This window comes from Bos javanicus, chromosome 4 (genome assembly GCF_032452875.1).
Source record: "Bos javanicus breed banteng chromosome 4, ARS-OSU_banteng_1.0, whole genome shotgun sequence".
Lineage (NCBI taxonomy): Eukaryota > Metazoa > Chordata > Mammalia > Artiodactyla > Bovidae > Bos > Bos javanicus.
In genome coordinates, this window is record NC_083871.1 from 82,103,466 (window position 1) to 82,120,991 (window position 17,526).

Here is a 17,526-nt window from a genome sequence, read left to right on the forward strand (position 1 = left end):
CTACACCAGAGCATCAGCCTCACTTGAGAGCTAGTTGGAAATGCAGACTCTGGTGTGCACTTTATACCTGAGAACTGAGTCAGAGTCTACATTTGTCAAGGTCCTAGGGGGATTCATATGTAAACAAAAGCTTGGAAAGCCTTAGTACAGATTAGATGAGTCAATGTTTTATCAGCATTTGGAATATCTAACTAGTTTTCAATCAGTAGCAGTTGCTCTTTTTGGGGAGAAAAGGATTATGCATTTTGTCTGTTATATTTTGAGTATCAGATGTGAATCACCAGGTTTGAGATTCTTCTGCAAATATTGGCTAATAACTCAGCTTCAGAATTAGGGAGACTATTTAGTGGATCAAAAAGTACAGATACGGTTCTTTTCATTCTGTGATGGTTGTGAATCTGGGGATGGCACAGGGTAGAAGTAACATGGGCTCATTCTTTTGAGAAATGTAGAGCTAGTTTTATTGTATCATAGAAGTAAAGTTAGCGCCAACTCATGCAACCAACACAGCCAGTAAAAAGTATTTTGTATAAACAAGAGGTAGGAATTTGCTCTTTTAGAAATGAACAATTGGGTGCCTATTTATAAGACAATAGGTAGTTGTCTGGAACTCTGGCCCCACATTGGAGTCTCCTGGGGAACTTAAAAAATGCTCATATCCATATTTTACACCACTCAGTTTCCATCAGAATCTCTGAGTGGGACCCAGGCATTGGTATTCTTAAAAAACTCCTCAGGTAATCCCAAAGTGTGTCCAATGCAAAGAATCACTGGCATTGACTTTGGAAATTTTTTTTTGGAAAAGAAAGTAAAGATTGAACAAAATATAGTGGGTGGTGTGGGCATGCCTCCAGCTGTTTGGAGATGGTGTGACTTCAGGGAGTCAAAAAGAGGGAGAAAGTTAAGCAAGGCAGTGAGATGATGGGCCCTTGGAGTGTAGAAAATATTCAGGGGTCTTTCTTTCTGGTATGAAGATCTCCACTTTGTCACTTAAGGATACTAACTGCCAATGAAAATCTGGTATGCAGGTTGTGCCTTGAAGATGCTTAAAATGAATCCACTGTGATTGTTACAGGGAGTTTGGAAAATACCCCATCTTTGCTTTGTGCCTTTAGTAACTCCTTGCTGTGTCCAGGTTGCTTCCAAGAACCATTTGGTTTTCATCCTCAATTGTTCAAACTTCTTTCATGGGGTACAGAATACTGAAGGTAATAACTACTCTAAGAATGTTACTTCTTAGAACCATAGACAAGAGCACAAGGTTATTTTCCCTCTGATTTAAAATATTAGATGTTTACAAGCCAGCCAGACACAGGAGTGCTTTCCTTGGGGGAAGTGAGAGGGTTTCTCTGAAATCTTATCCTCTCTGAAGCCTTTCACATCACTCTGCTCTCTTTAAACGCCACATTGGTAACCTCCCAGTGCAAAGGACAAAGAGTTCAACTCTGGAAAGAGCAGCTAGCCTCTGGGAGGGTATGGAGTCCAGCTGAGAAAAAGAAGGAGATCCCTAACTTTACTTCTTTTCAATGTCAGTTAAATATCTTCTGGTGTAGAAATCTAAGTGGTGGCGCCAGGTGGATCCCTGACAAATGACAGTTCAGACAAAGTGTATCAGGCTGGAAAGGCGGCATTGACTGGAGCCCAACTGGGCCTTCAGACATTAGTTTCCAGAAGACAGCCGTCAGCATACAAATCCACCACGGTGTTCACCTGTGGCCTCGCAGGCCTCCCCACTGACAAGTGGCTGAAGAGACAGAATTGCCCTTTCCCGTGGACGGCCACTCTGAGGGGCATCTGAGGCTTTGACATGTGGGTTTCTCTTATGCATGAAAGAAGAGGCTCTGGAACTGGTCTTCTCAACATGGTGCGTTTGAAGCCAGAGTGCCCAATTTACTTCTCAACAGTGGGGGATAAAAGAGAAGGAAAACACCAGTGCCTTGGAGGTTTTTTTTTTTGTTTGTTTTTGTTTTTCTCTTTTAAATAGGAAACAGAAAAAGAGCCAGGACAAGAGTCTTATAACTGTAAGAATGCCCCCAGAGACACAGGGCCTAGTATTCTAGAGGACTTAACTGCTGTAGATTTTAGACTGACTTGACCTGTTGTTTGGAATCTAACCCCTCTTAAAACACAGGGATGGAGACTGAGATTGAGGGTACTAGGGACTCTCTTGATCCCTGGAAATTCCTCAGTCACAAGACAGGACGGTAGAGGTGAGGGGAGGGGAGGGTGTCCCTTCTGGCTGTCCTGTTGGTTCCACGGACTTGCCAGGGGCTCTGGGGTCCAGTGGTCACTATGTGGCCCTGCTGTGGGGAGGAACGACTCCAGGTGTAGTGTGTGTGAAGAGAAGAAATCATGGCAGTGAAGAAGAGGAGATGGAGGAAGGACCACCTGAAGGAGAAAGAATCCCTAAGACCTCAGCCCCAAGAGGGGGCACTCCAGTCAGACCTTTGTTTTTTCACTTAGTGATTTTGCTTGCTGTCAACTGTGAAGACCACCCTTGGTTTTGGCTTTCTCTGCTCTTGCTTTGGTTTTGAGTTTTTCTTTCTTTCCTTTCCCCATCTTTCTATACTTTCCTTTTCTCCATTGTCCATTGGATTAGATCTGTGGATTTTTCCATGAAGTTCTAGGTAAGCAGATGCAAGGTTATTTTAGTTGTGTGGATACTACAATAGAGAAGGAAGCCTTGAAGTACTGGTTCCTGAAAGATTTTCTATGGGATTTTAATAAGTGTTACATGAAAAAAAAGGTTCAATGATTATATATTTGGGTATTTTTTTCTAAATTATTTCTTAAATAATTTACACTAGACATCTTTACTACAGGATGTCTTTCAACTTTTAGTATTCTAATATTCATCAAGAAATATTGAGGAACAGCATACACTGTACAACAGTGATGTCTATCTGTCTGTCTATCTATGTATCTCCCTCCCTATCTATATGGCTTCCCAGGTGGCTCAGTGGTAAAGAATCCTCCTGCCAACACAGCATGTGCAAGTTTGATCCCTGGGTTGGGAAGATCCCCTGGAGTAGGAAATGGCAACCCGTTCCAGTATTCTTGTCTGGAAAATCACATGGACAGAGGAGCATGACGGGCTACAGTCCATGGGGTTACAAAGAGTTGGACACAACTGAGTGACTAGGCACACACACAGACACACACACACACACACATCTATTTACCTACTTACCTACCTACCACAGAATCCATTTTCAATAAACTCCCTTTGGACTAGAGTTTTGTGGAAGACACTTTGAGAAATGCTGCCTTACAAAAATGCTGGCAGCCAAATTAGGAAATAAAAAATTTTGGCCAACACTCCAATGAACATTGCAGAGACAGTAAAATACAAATTGAAGTGCCTTGAAGTCTGACAGTGATGCTGAGGAAGTTGCTTCAACTTTCTAATACTCTTGGATCTGAATAAAGATGATTTTTTTTCTTTTCTGGGTTGTTGTGAGGAGAAAATGAGAAGCTGAAGTCTTTAGAGAGTATAAGATACATTTGAACAATGATAATGATTATTTCAATCAGAACTGTGAACCTGTGAGGCTAAATGCATGAAATAATGCATATAGAAATGTACTTCAGGGCTTCCCTGGTGGCTCAGTGGTGAAGAATCTGCCTACCAATGCAGGATACCTGGGTTCGATCCCTGATCTGGAAGATCCCACATGCCGAGGAGCAACTAAGCCTGAGAGTCACAACAATCTAGCCCGTGCTCTAGAGCCTGGGAGCCACAAGTACTGAAGTCAGTGAACCCCAGAGCCGGTGCTCTCCGACAAGAGAAGCCACGGCAGTGAGAAGCCCGAACACAGCAACTGGAGAGGAGCCCCTACTTGCCACAATTAGAGAAAAACCTGCACAGCAACAAAGACCCAGCACAGCCAAAAATAAATAGATAAATTTTTAAAAATGTACTTTGTAAATTTCAAGACACATGGCAAATATTAGCCAAATACTATCAAGAGTATCTCTTGAGTCCTGCATGTGTGTTGTGGGTTATGGTGTTGTACATATATACTTCAAATCACTTTATTTGTGCTATTTCATAAACAGAATGTAAAGCTAAAATGAACTTAAAGGTCATCTAATGCAAACTTTTCATGTAGTAAGTGACACATTGAGTCCCACAGACTAGGTGGCTTACCCAAGGTCACAGAGCTAGTTAAGGGCAGAACCAGCATCACCAAGATGCTTCCTGTTTACTCATGTGTTAAAAACCACAACATTGGGAATATAGAAGGAAAGAATTTTTACTTCTTAATAATATGGATGGCGAAACCAAGGTTATGGGGGTTGAAGTGAGAATTCTTTAAGATGATACAAGCACAAGGCTCCGATTCTCTCTCTCCCTGCCCTCCGCACATCTCCCAGGTCCAGTCCTGGCCTGTGCTGTGTTCACCCTCCCTCTGCAATGGTCCCCTTTTCAGAAATCCTCCTAGCCTCTTTCATGTATACAAAAACTACAAAATGCATTATCATTATTAGCTGCATTCTAGCTTATATGGGGTTTTACGTAGTGTGCCGTGCATCATTTTATGGTGTACACATGCATTATAATTCCCATGATTATTTTCTTTTTTTCAACTTCGAGTGGGTCTGTTTGTCTCATAGTCCTCCTTGGATTATAATATCTATTGTCAAGGAAGCAAAAAGGCAGGCAGGACACTGATATTTTTTGAGAGCCAGCTATCAGGAATTGAATTAGATACTCTCATAAAAGTAATCTCATTCAATCCTCACGTCAACCCTCCAACCAATGAGGAAACTGAGACTCAGAAGAATGGGCGGACCTCACATAACCACCCAGCAGAATCAGCATCTGAGCCCAGGTGTGTTCACTTCTAAACACAACTTCTTGTCCTATGGCATCAAGCTGTTCTTCAAACATTCCTTAAGGGCACAGTGCATCACATATGAGCTTAATAAACACAGATAATGGTAAAAGTGCTTTCTTTATGATCTGGAGGATTATTCACTTGCAAACCTGTACTTCAGGAGTCAACTAAAAACCTTGTAGACTTTTAAAAACTATAAGGAAATATCACCTCACACCAGTCAGAATGGCCATCAAAAAATCTACAAACAATAAATGGTACAGAGGGTCTGAAGAAAAGGGAACCCTCCTACACTGTTGGTAGGAAATTTGGTACAGTCATTATGGAGAACAGTTCAGCAGTTCCTTGAAAAACTAAAAATAGAGCTACCATATGACCTGCAATCCCACTCCTGGGTATATATCCAGAGAAAAACATGATCCAAAAGGATACATGCACCCCAGTGTTCACTGTAGCACTGCTGACAATAGCCAATACATGGAAGCAAACGAAGTGTCCATTAACAGAGGAATGGATAAAGAAGATGGGGTACATATATACAATGAAATATTGTGCCGTGCTTAGTCACTCAGTCACGTCTGACACTTTGGGACCCCAGGGACTGTAGCCCACCAGGCTCCTCTGTCCATGGGACTCTCCAGGAAAGAATACTGAAGTGGGCTGTCATGCCTTCCTCACAATGGAATATCACTCAGCCATTAAAAAGAATGAAACAATGCCATTTGCAGCAACATGGATGGATCTGGAGATTATCATCTTAAGTAAGTTAGAGAAAGACAAATATCATATATCCTTTGTATGTGGAATCTAAAAAAACTATACAAATGAATTTATTCACAAAACAGAAACAGACTCATGGACTTAGAGAAGGAACTAATGCTTACCAGGCCGGAAGGGTGGGGAAGAGGGACAGATTGGGGAGTTTGGGATTGACATGTATACACTACTATATTTAAAACAGATATTTTAAATACAGTTTATTTTTAAAATTAAATTTTACTTAATTACATTTTATCTAATTAAAATGAAAAATTAAAGCCAACAAGAACCTACTGTACAACACAGGGAACGCTGCTCAATATTCTAGAATAACCTGAGTAGGAAAAGGACTTGAAACGGAATAGATACATGTAAATGTAAAAAACAAACAAACAAACCACAAAAGACCTGTGGAAGTTTACCACAATATTTACCTTAAACAAACTGAGCCTAAACTATGAGAAATAACACCTGATTATGTCTTGCTAATTGAGAGCAAAATACCAGCCAGCACATTTTGGGCTGCTCCCATTGCCACTCAAACCTGGAACTATGCACATGCAGGCAAAATTGTTTTAGAAGCATTCTGAACTAGACTTTGGGGTCAGCCTATCAGGTACATCCAGCAGACAGTGATGGGACCTGGCGGGGTGTGTGGCTCCAGGGTTACCGCTGAACTCACTGTGGACAAGCCAGGAATCTACCCCACTGTAGTGATCAGAGCAGTTTCCTTGAGAAGACAGAAGCTGCCAAGTTCAAATACTGCAGGAATCTTTCCATGCTCCCCGCTTTGAGTCTGGCCCTCTCTCCATCTATTGCTACTTGACATAAGCTTCCACAGTCAGAGCTGTGAACACACCACCTGCTTTGTTAAGCTCCTTTCTACATGATTTGACTAATTTACAGAGCAGTACCTAGGAACGGTACATCTAGACAATGACAAAGAAGCACCCCAGTATATAAGTATATTCTTGCTAAACTAATTTTTTCCCCTGCTACTCTCAAAGCAATATAAACTTTGTTGTTCCTCCTGGATCTCAAATGCTTGTAATAAATTCTTTGAAATGTCAGTAATGTTGAACTGAGGGGTTTTTTTAAAAGGAGGTTTTCTTTCTTTCATAAAAGGAAAAATTGTACCTTGCAGAGAATGTAGCTAAACATGTTTTGTTTATTGTATTCAGGCCTGAATATAATTGGGTAAAGGGACTTCCATTTCTTACCCGACCTCTTGCTGAACGAGGGAATCGTGAATGAAGCCCTCAATTTACTGTACGGTCATATAAACAGAAATAAATTCATACTCTTTCATATCTGTAGTGTTATCAACATTTGCTTAACAAATGCATACCCTACAAAGCATTTTCATTAGTATATCATATTTAATCTTCCTGGAAACTCACCGGGCTTGAATAGATTTTTCTTATCCATTATAATGAAATTTCTTTTGGCTTTTTAGCCCAGGAGGAAACCTTACTCACTCCCTGTGGACAATTCCGGTTTTTAAAAGATCCTCATGGCCTGGATTGCTCTGGAAGAATGCTGTCTACATAATGATACTTTTGTCATTTTTACCAAACCTACTTAATCTTATAAAACTGTAAATTAGTTCAGTGATAAATATGAGCCAAAGAAGTTTTTTGATTGCCATAACACTTTTTTTCAGGAGTCATTAATTGTATTTGTATTGCTAAATTATATTTCTATTGCTAAAGCAACAAAGAAATATATATTATATAATTCAAAGATTTTACTCTGAATTATATATTTTTTTACTTTGTGGAACTAAAGTAAAAATATATATATATTTTAAACTGTAAGAAATTTTACATGCAGCTCTTAGTAATAATATGCATTTTCTTTTTTTTTAAATAAAATATTATTAGCTCTAGTCACTATGATGTATATTATATCCCCATGACTTCTTTATTTTATAACTGAAAGTCTGTACCTTTTGGATTGTCATAACATTTCAATTCAATAAAAAATGATTGTTTATTAGACCTGTGCTATTTTACACAGGGAGGATGGGTTTCTACTCCACCTCTCCACCCCAATCCATTATCCAACATACACCTCTTTTTCCATTGTGCAAAAATTTGGTGCACTTTTCAAGTTCAACTAGAAAAAGACATCCAAGACCTAGCTGAAATTTCCAATAGACAGAATGCTATTGACTTTGGAGAGTATTTGCTAAGTAAATCATTTACATAGCTGGTAGCCAATGTGAGACAAGAAAGGTACTCATCTCAGGCACAAAGTTTAAGGGTGTGTCCCAAATACACTAATCAAGATGAGTAACATCTAATGTGATTTTAAACAAAAATCCAAAATGAATGCAAAAAATTCATGACCAACAAAATCAGTGTTAGTGAATTTTTCCTTTTGCCTCAGACTTCAAAATGGTTCATTATTGTTATTGATCTTATATTTTAAAATGTGATGTTTAGGTCATCATGGATTTTGACATTCATTTTGATTTTTTATAAAATTGTATTAAAATATGATCTGTCTTGATGACTGTATTCTTGGGTGCACCTGAGATGAATTCTGCATCTGAGATGAATGCGTCATTTACCTTAGTCTAGGTGAAGGGAGTTTTATGCCTGATTCAGCCTTGTGTAAAGAGAGTTCTACTAGAACTTACAATGGCCACAAGGGAGTTATATAACTATACCTACAAAAGGTAGCAGAATATGTCACCTCAAAACATGCCCACTTTGGCATGAGGATTATTTTGAGCTGAAGGCAATTAAGTATCAACAGATACAAGAAAAGCTCTCTGCCATCCTCCTATTGTGCCTAAAAGCAGGACATAAACTTGTAAAGGTGTTCCCCCAACTCCTCTTCTACCAGGAAGGACAGAATTTAAGGACTGGAGACAAGTCTAGACCTGTATCAGTCCAGACATGGCACCAGAAAAATGTGTATAACAAATCTTGCTTATCTACTCTTAGTTTCCCCATATATCATCTTCCCACGATTTGCCACTCTTAGAAGCTTATAGTCCTTTTCCTCAGTCTTGTTATTCCTGGTGTTCTTTTATTAAGATGCTGGTTAAGCCCACGTTCTAACCACCCCTTTGAGTCCCTCATCACTAAGTGCTCCTATGTGTATACAGGAAGCACCTGTTATAAAAAAACGTTTTTCTCTTCTTAATCTGTCTTTTCTAGTCTAATTTACAGATCCCCAGTTTGAGAACCCAGAATGAGTAGAGGGAAGAAGAGTGTTTTCCCCTGCACCTGCATAGGTCACCCAAGGTGAGTTTTAGAGGTTTGTAATCTAAAATTCCAAATAGAAGGGAAGGAGTTTCAGGAAGTATTTAAGTTTACCGCCTCCACTGATAGATGAAAAAAACTTAGACCCACCAAGCTTTGACTAAAACTGTGTTAAATTAAGACAGGACATGGAAGCAACCTAGATGTCCATCAGCAGATGAATGGACAAGAAAGCTGTGGTACATATACACAAAGGAGTACTGCTGCTGCTGCTGCTAAGTCGCTTCAGTCATGTCCGACTCTGTGTGACCCATAGATGGCAGCCCACCAGGCTCCCACGTCCCTGGGATTCTCCAGGCAAGAACACTGGAGTGGGTTGCCATTTCCTTCTCCAGTGCATGAAAGTGAAAAGTGAAAGTGAAGTCGCTCAGTCGTGTCCAACTCTTCACGACCCCATGGACTGCAGCCTACCAGGCTCCTCCATCCATGGGATTTTCCAGGCAACAGTACTGGAGTGGGGTGCCATTGCCTTCTCCAAATGGAGTATTACTCAACCATTAAAAAGAATACATTTAAATCAGTTTTAATGAAGTGGATTAAACTGGAGCCTATTATACAGAGTGAAGTAAGCCAGAAAGAAAAAGACAAATACAGTATACTAACGCATACATATGGAATTTAGAAAGATGGTAATGACAACCCTGTATGCGAGACAGCAAAAGAGACACAGATGTATAGAACAGTCTTTTGGACTCTGTGGGAGAGGGAGAGGGGATGATTTGGGAGAATGGCATTAAAACATGTATAATATCATATAAGCAATGAATCGCCAGTCCAGGTTCAATGCAGGATACAGGAAGCTTGGGGCTGGTGCACTGGGATGACCCAGAGGGATGGTTTGGGGAGGGAGGTGGGAGGGGGGTTCAGTATGGGGAACACGTGTATACCCATGGCGGATGCATGTTGATGTATGGCAAAACCAATACAGTATTGTAAAGTAAAAAAAAAAAAAAAGACTACTGGGGAGAGAGGGGGTCGGCCCCAAGCACTGGGTCTGTTTTATAGGAAGGAGACATGATTGGAGATTATTTGCTTTAAAAGGACGGAAATCATGTGGGTCTAACTCCTTCTCAAGGGCTTGGGCTCTTTGTTTTAAAAAGTGATAATACATCATCCTCTCCATCACTCTGGAAAGTAGTACTGAAACTTTGCTAGGGGGAAAACATCCTATATGAGAAGAGCAAGAGGCTGGGCCTGCACTGTAGCAGAGGTGGAATTTGAATGCAGGTTTACCGCTGATGCCTGAGTGGTACCTTTACATGAAGAAATGCACGTGGTAGAGGACAATTTTATGCTATCTCTCGAGCGACTTCACCTCTGAGAGGTGACTGTGCTCCTCATTCCTCCTACAAGCTTAGATAGTTTTCTCTCCCCTAATTGCTTCCACTGATTGCTCTCTCTCTCTCTCTGTTTTCTCATTAAAATGTGCAATACAACAAGAGGAAAAGATGATCCTGCTTCCTGCCATGCAAGACGGTATGCAAAAGGCCAAGGTTAAAAGCACCATTTGGTTTCTTAAGCTTCTCTAATGTATAGGTGTGAAAAAGCAATCTGGGACCTAGAGTTTACGGCACTGACTCTCTGAGGATGAAAACTTGACTTTAACTTTGACTCTCAGGCTAAGATACAATCTGCTTCTGCTCTCATTATCCCATTTAGGCTTGTCCTCACTCTCTTTCTACTCTGCCACCCAGCTGAGTGGGAAGAAATTCATCTGACCTTGAAGAATACTCAGAGAATCTTCAGGAACAGTGGGTTTTCAGTATCCAGTAAAATTCTAGAGGCTTACCAACATTTGGATTATAGACTCAAAGACCCAAAAAGGATCTGACAAATGATATACACCACACAACTAACAAACAAAGGAAACAAAGCCCAAAGAACTTGTCCCAAGTTGTGAATTAGTTGGAAGCAGGGTCAGAATTAGAATAAGCTTTCTCTTCCCATGGCACCATGACTAGGCTCCAACCATGCCCAGATCATCTCCAGACCACTCATGTAGGAACACACTAGACTTTTACACAATGTTTGTATTTTCTTTAGTGAAAGTTAAAAACTCCCAAGGAACAGTCTCAATACTGGATGCTTGGGGCTAGTGCACTGGGACGACCCAGAGGGATGGTATGGGGAGGGAGGAGGGAGGAGGGTTCAGGATGGGGAACACATGTATACCTGTGGCCGATTCATTTTGATATTTGGCAAAACTAATACAATTATGTAAAGTTTAAAAATAAAATAAAATTAAAAAATATCAAAAAAAAAAAAAAGTCATCTCAAAGGTCACAGAAAGGAGGTATTTTGTCATCCTTAGGCTTATGGGGTTTTTATTCAGATAAATATCATACACTGAAATTAAAACTGTATATTGTTCTTTCTACCCAGGAATGATTAGACCATATCTTTCCCCCCCAAAGATTGCTTCCATATATGTTTCTGATCTGTTTCCACTCAACACACACTACATTTCTAGTTTTAGATTCTGGTGCAGCCTGTGGCAGGTGGATTAGGACAAAAATAAAGAGCATGGATTGTTATCTATCTGGAGCCTAAGGGTTAATTTCAACTCACATTTGTTTGTCCCACCCACCGTTTCCAAAATTTCACTTGAATTTTATATTCAAGTCTGCTTTACTTGTTTATGCTGACTGCCTGGCCCCTAAATCTTTGCACTTAAAATCCTGTTCAGAACTTCTCCCTCCGGAGAATGAAGTTGTGGGTGAGCAGACCTTAAATCCCACGAAGAGTTTAAAGATAGGCTTCCAGGGGCCAGCTTCTGATATCCATCTTTGTGGATATCTTCTGATATTTTTGTGACCCCACAGACTATACAGTCCATGGAATTCTCCAGGTCAGAATACTGGAGTGGGTAGCCTTTCCCTTCTCCAGAGGATCTTCCCAACCCAGGGATCAAACCCAGGTCTCCCACATTGCAGGGGGATTCTTTACCAACTGAGCCACAAGGGAAGCCCTTATAGTCAAGTCTGCTTTACTTATTTATACTGACTGCCTGGCCCCTAAATCTTTGCACTTACAATCCTGTTCAGAACTTCTCCCTCCAGAGAATGAAATTGGGTGAGCAGACCTTAAATTCCGTGAAGAATTTAAACACAGGCTTCCAGGGGCCAGCTTCTGATATCCATGCCGGACCACCAGCCCCCCTATAACTCTAAACCATCAAAATTAGTTCTCTGAGGTGACAATACTTTAGACTCTTATCTATCTTAAAATAACAACCTGGTTTTGGATATGCAATTCATTTCATGGAATTGAGTAAAAGAATGAAAAAAAATTTCAGTATTAGACAAAAACCTGACCAGAACTATTTGGAGAACTTTAGTCTAGAGTGTTACTACCTGTCAGCACTTTTATTATTTTTTTTTTTCATCTCAAGGAAAAACCTCACCAAATATACCTACATAAGCTACTTTCATTTATTATTTTTTTCTGAAGATATGACAGTATCTGTACAGTTTTAGAAATGATTATTATCCTTTCTAACAACCTAGGTTGCATATTTTAAACTAATATCTCTCTGACAGATTTTGAACAATGTAAAAAGGCAAAGCCCACATGAAAATAGATAATTGTAAAATAGAATTTAAGCTGTCATATATGAACTTAGTTGATCATTATTCTCTTAATAACCTTCAAACAAAAATATTTTATTCTAGTTCATAAAGATCATTACCTTTGAGGGTTAAATATCTTTCATATCCTCTTAAATAGCTTTCTTTTTCAAAAGTTCAAACATTACATGTTCAACAAACTCAAAAGCCCTTCAGCTAATGTAGAAAAAAATATACTATTTCAGAACCACAGAATTCTTCATTTCCTTTACACATGCCTATAGTGAAAGGAAAAAATCCTTTTATTCCTACAGTTGTGGACTTTTCAAAATTAGTTCTCTATCTACTCAATAATATCTTAAAATTTCACCAAACCACTCCTTCAGTGGTTATTCATTAGATCCACATAAGAAGATAGAGTATTATCAATGTACTTAGTAAGCTTATAAGTTAAAACTTCAACAGTGAAAAATTAGAATAGTCTCTCAGGGTTATAAAGAAATAAATGTGATTTTGAGCCTTCATTTGTTGCAAAAACACAAAATGAAATACCTCCCAGATTTCCATGGGAAACCTTTAGGAGAATGTCTGGAAATTCTCCTCACAGAATTAGTTTTCAGGAGGCTGAGTGGTCACCTCTTCTAAAGCCCTGTCAACAGCCATTCAAGTGGGTTGTCTACACTTGTTTTTTACTGGCTGATAGAGATCTATACAATGTTGACAGTGTTCTGAGAAGACTGATGTCCACAGAACACAAAGCTTTCACTCAACTCTATAGAATACTGGATTAAGTTGAACAACAGCAGGCCGGGCTTAATAATCTCATCCTTCAGAGCGGGACACATGGTTTCTTTGGTAATTCATCTACTTTGATGGTTTAGATCAAGGAAGTGTTTAATCACTTGGTGCTGAGGTATATCTAATTTAACTGCTCTTTAAAAATACATTAAACCCATTCTTTGGAATAACCACTGTTTAAATGTTGAAAATACACTCTAATCACACATCTGGTAAATCTGATTAGATGTACTTATATATCTATGACATCTCATAGATGTCAAGTCTACAATCAAGACTTTTTTAGCCTGTGTTCATTTCAATCTAACTTATGTCAAAGGTATTATGTTGTTTCATACTTGTAATATTTTAAAAATACACCTTCAAACTCAACTGGGGAAAATGTTCAAATTGCCAGGTAGCCATGACACAAGTGCCAAGGAAGACACAATTACTTATCTCACCCAAATGTTTCCATTTCCAAGAAAACTCTGAGCCACCACTGAGAAACCAAGCTCATAGAAACAGGGCAACAAATTAAACCAGTTCTAAAATACTAAGTCTCTAATCTACTCGCCTTTCTGTCTGCGGGCCAACCTATTTTGATTCTGCGTGTTTAGCTACTTAGGACCTAAGGATAACATCACTTCTGTGGTCCTCCGGAAGGGCTGGGCTAAACTGACTGACTGTGAGTCAAGGACCCTCGAGGAGGGAGGTGAGTTGGTGTCTGAAGTAAGTATAGGCTTTCTACTCTGTGGGAATTTGTCACTACACTACAGATGTACTAAACCATCGGAAATCTCATTGGGAAAAAAAAAAAAAATCCTTATTTTTTTAAAGTCCCAAACTGAGCTTTTACTTTCTAGGTCTGATGTGTTGGCATCGGAGTCGTTATCTTTTGAAGCTAGTTTATTTTAAAGGCATCTAAGTTAAGAATGAGTTTCTGAACCACTAAAATTATATATTCCTGAATGCTCCTGTTCATTGCTTTTCAATGATAGTAGATAGAGATGAGCTTTCATGATTAGCCTGAAATTCTATTTTGGATGCCCTCAGCTTCCCTGCAATAAAGTAAATATAGAGAAGCTTTATTATTTTATAAAGATGCATACTTGTTGAGGGTTTTGGTGTGAATTTAGAGCACTTGTTGGTTCATGGAGTAATGGTTGGAATCTGGGACATAAGACTGGGGCTAAATTTCTTTACCCTCCTAACCCCAGAGAATCTTTGGGAAAATAGAAACAAAAGAGCACTGAAGTACTTAAGGTAAGACACTACTGTATTCATAATATAGAGAAATAACCACCATGCCTCATGGACAGGAGATGTAGTTCTCCACGGGGCTACAAAACTCTGCTAGTAATAATTTTAATTGGATGCTATCTTTGCTGCCTTCAAAAAGTATCATAAAGTGGAGTTATTACAGGCTACAAGTGCACTTACAGTGCCGGCCTCTCACCGGAGGAAACAGATAACATTTATCCTTCGGAGGCAACATCAATGGGTTTCTATTTGTTTCGTTTACATGCATCCCCAGTTGCCTGCTATCTGCTCCCTCTTCCCTCTGTCTAAGAGATCAATTTGAATTAGACGCTGCCCAAGTGGATGCTAAGTCTGGCGGGCCCTCTGCCTCCAGGGAGGGCGCGCCACCCGGCGGCCGGGTCCCCTGTGCGTGGGCGGGACGGCGGGGGACGTACCTGCAAAGGATTGGGTGGCGTGAGCGGCGACGGGAGGCCGTGTCCCGGAGACTGGCTGGCTTTCTGAGGGGGGCTGGCGCTCTGCTGAGTCGGAGACGGTTGGTTCTGGCTCTGGGGGTGAGGGTGGGCTGGAGGCTGCGGGGGCTGCGCGGGCGGAGCCGGCAGTGGCTGGGAGGCGGGCTGCAGCTGCTGGGACGGCGGGGCTGGTTGGGGCGGCTGCTGCTGGGGCTGCGGGGGCGCCTGCGGGGCGGGCTGCGGGTGCTGGCTCCCCGGCGGAGCCGGGGGCGGTGGCGGCTGCTGCTGCTGGAGTTGCTGAAGCTGCTGGAGCTGCTGGAGTTGGGAGTTCAGGGATGAGGTAGCTGCATGGAGAGAGAGCGAACGTGGAGTTGAAACGCACACGTGGAGTTGGAGTTGAAACAAACACGTGAACCTGAAACATACACGTTGAGTTGAACATACACCACCACACCGCTGGCTGTGGATTTGACAACCGGTCCCCTGCGAGCTGAGAAGGCTCCCCTTTAGAAAGTGTTAACCCTCATGCCCTGCAACTCCTTGATGTCTTAGAGGGTTTGGGGGCACTGGGAGTACGAGAGTCAGTTCTTGGGGAAATTTTAAAATTTAGGGAGGACCAGAGTGTAACACACCAGGCATTACATTCTAAGGGATAGAGCAGGTGCAAAACCAAGGGGATGGACTAGGAACAGAGGTAATTTTTAAGTAATTTCTCCCTCTCTTCCTTTCCATCCTGCTTGGGAAATACACTTAGACTTTCAAGGTCTGATTTAGATTTTTAAAGGTCAACTCGTTTAAATCTTTTTGGCAAATGCTTGAATGGAGTTAAGCACAGAAAGCTAAAGTGTGTGCAATCTCCTTTTCATCATCAGTGCCACTCATTGTGTAATTTCTACTTGCATCAGACCTCTGCTAACTTTCTTAGATATGTGAGTTTTGTTTCTACAGTGTTTTTTTTTTTTTTTTTAATTTATAGATAGTACATGCATCTCAGTTTTGCAGAATCAAAAGTCTCAGTCTGAACTTTTTGCCTGCTCATTAAAAAGACGTGCATGTGTGTTTAGTCACCAAGTCACGTCTGACTTTTTGCAACCCCATGGACTGCAGCCTGCCAGGCCCCTCTGTCCATGGGATTTCCCAGGCAAGAATCCTAGAGTGGGTTGCCATTTTCTTCTCTAGGGGATCTTCCTGACCCAGGGATTGAAGTCACGTCTACTGTGTCTCCTGCATTGGCAGGCAGATTCTTTACCGTTGAGCCACCTTGGGAGTCCCACAGAGCCCCCCATACCAGAAGGGGTATAGTCAGCTGTGAACTGTGGTGACTAGTCACATTGGGACCTCAAAGACAGGCCAGCAACTGAGAGAAGGAAATCATCTTTCCAGATTTTCTTATTCTGTGAAAAGTAAGAGTTGGTAAGATAAACTGTCTTAACATTGAGCTCACTAACTTTGTTTTCATATGCCCATCTAGCCTTGAACAATTTCTCCAGCAGGAAATCAGTTTGGCTGAAGAATGGTCTAGAGAAAATTATTGCTACAAGTTCACTTTCTTCTTTGCCTGAATATCAGTCTAAAAGCGTTCCCATAAGCCTACAAATAAATGTAAGGAAACCATAGGCCTTGGCTTCTATGCTATTCCATTCCTCCCCCACTTAGAATTCATCAAGATTCCCAAAGGTAGTAACTACTGTTTGCAACATTAAACTAGTTCCAATTTTAAAAAATACTTCTTAAAAATATATAGTGGCTCTATAAAGTGACATCATATACCCACCTTCATATGACAATGATGGTCTTGAAAAATATATGTACATGAAACCCTACGTTGAGCACATCTGAAGAAATTTCTCTGTAAAGAAGTCAACTAGTGACTATTTTTGTAAAGTTAAGAATCATTTTGTAAAATATAAACACCAACTAGGTACCAGTGCTGTTCTGATAATAGGTAGGATTTAACAAGGGGACACAGTCCTGCCTTTAGGCAGTTTATAGTGGATTTGTGGAGGTAAGAGGAACTTATAAGAAATGATCAGGCTTGGGATGCCTATTATAATCTTGCTAATGGTAAGTGCTTGATATACATCAATTGGTTGTCTAAATGGTCAACAGTGTGAAAATTGACCAAAAGGGCCAGGAGAATGAGGAGAGTGGTTCCTTTGTGGGCTAGAGAGGCTAAGGCAGTGTTCATGGGGGATGTGGAATGAGGGCAGAGAGGGCTCAAGAGAGTGAATTCTACACCTGGACGGGAGGATATTCCAGGCAGGAATACACTCAGATGACAGCATGAGTTAGGTGATGTTTCTGAAGGACAATGTGGAGAATGAACTGCCTGGAACAGAAGCTTTGATGATTTTAGACCTTAGAGTGGTGGAAACCTGACTTTGAACGTGGTGGAAACGTGGATCATTCCCAATTCACCTCTGGTATAAGTCAGATTTTAAATATAATCAGGTTTGTTTAAAGCAAGGCATAGCTATACTGATGAAATGATAGTTTGCTGTTTCCCAGGGGCATCAAATACCTTTTTTTTTTTTTTTTGCTCTCAGGTACATGGAGAGCTTCCATGTTGGATCGGTGGGGATGACAAATGTCCCCC

At 40.7% G+C, this 17,526-nt stretch overlaps 1 protein-coding gene and 1 long non-coding RNA gene across 2 annotated transcripts in view; one reads left to right on the forward strand and one right to left on the reverse strand.

Annotated features, from left to right (window-relative positions):
• The window catches only part of LOC133246326 (uncharacterized), a 29,373-nt gene extending 18,428 nt beyond the window's left edge, over nucleotides 1–10,945 (forward strand). The window contains exons 3-4 of the long non-coding RNA XR_009736010.1: nucleotides 8,771–8,857; nucleotides 10,316–10,945. This is a non-coding gene — a long non-coding RNA (uncharacterized LOC133246326). The remainder of the gene's footprint in view (nucleotides 1–8,770; nucleotides 8,858–10,315) is intronic.
• Nucleotides 1–17,526, reverse strand: part of POU6F2 (POU class 6 homeobox 2) — a 389,805-nt gene that overhangs the window by 109,520 nt on the left and 262,759 nt on the right. The window contains exon 4 of the mRNA XM_061414518.1: nucleotides 14,916–15,274. Within this exon, the coding sequence (XP_061270502.1) occupies nucleotides 14,916–15,274 (359 nt within the window). The remainder of the gene's footprint in view (nucleotides 1–14,915; nucleotides 15,275–17,526) is intronic.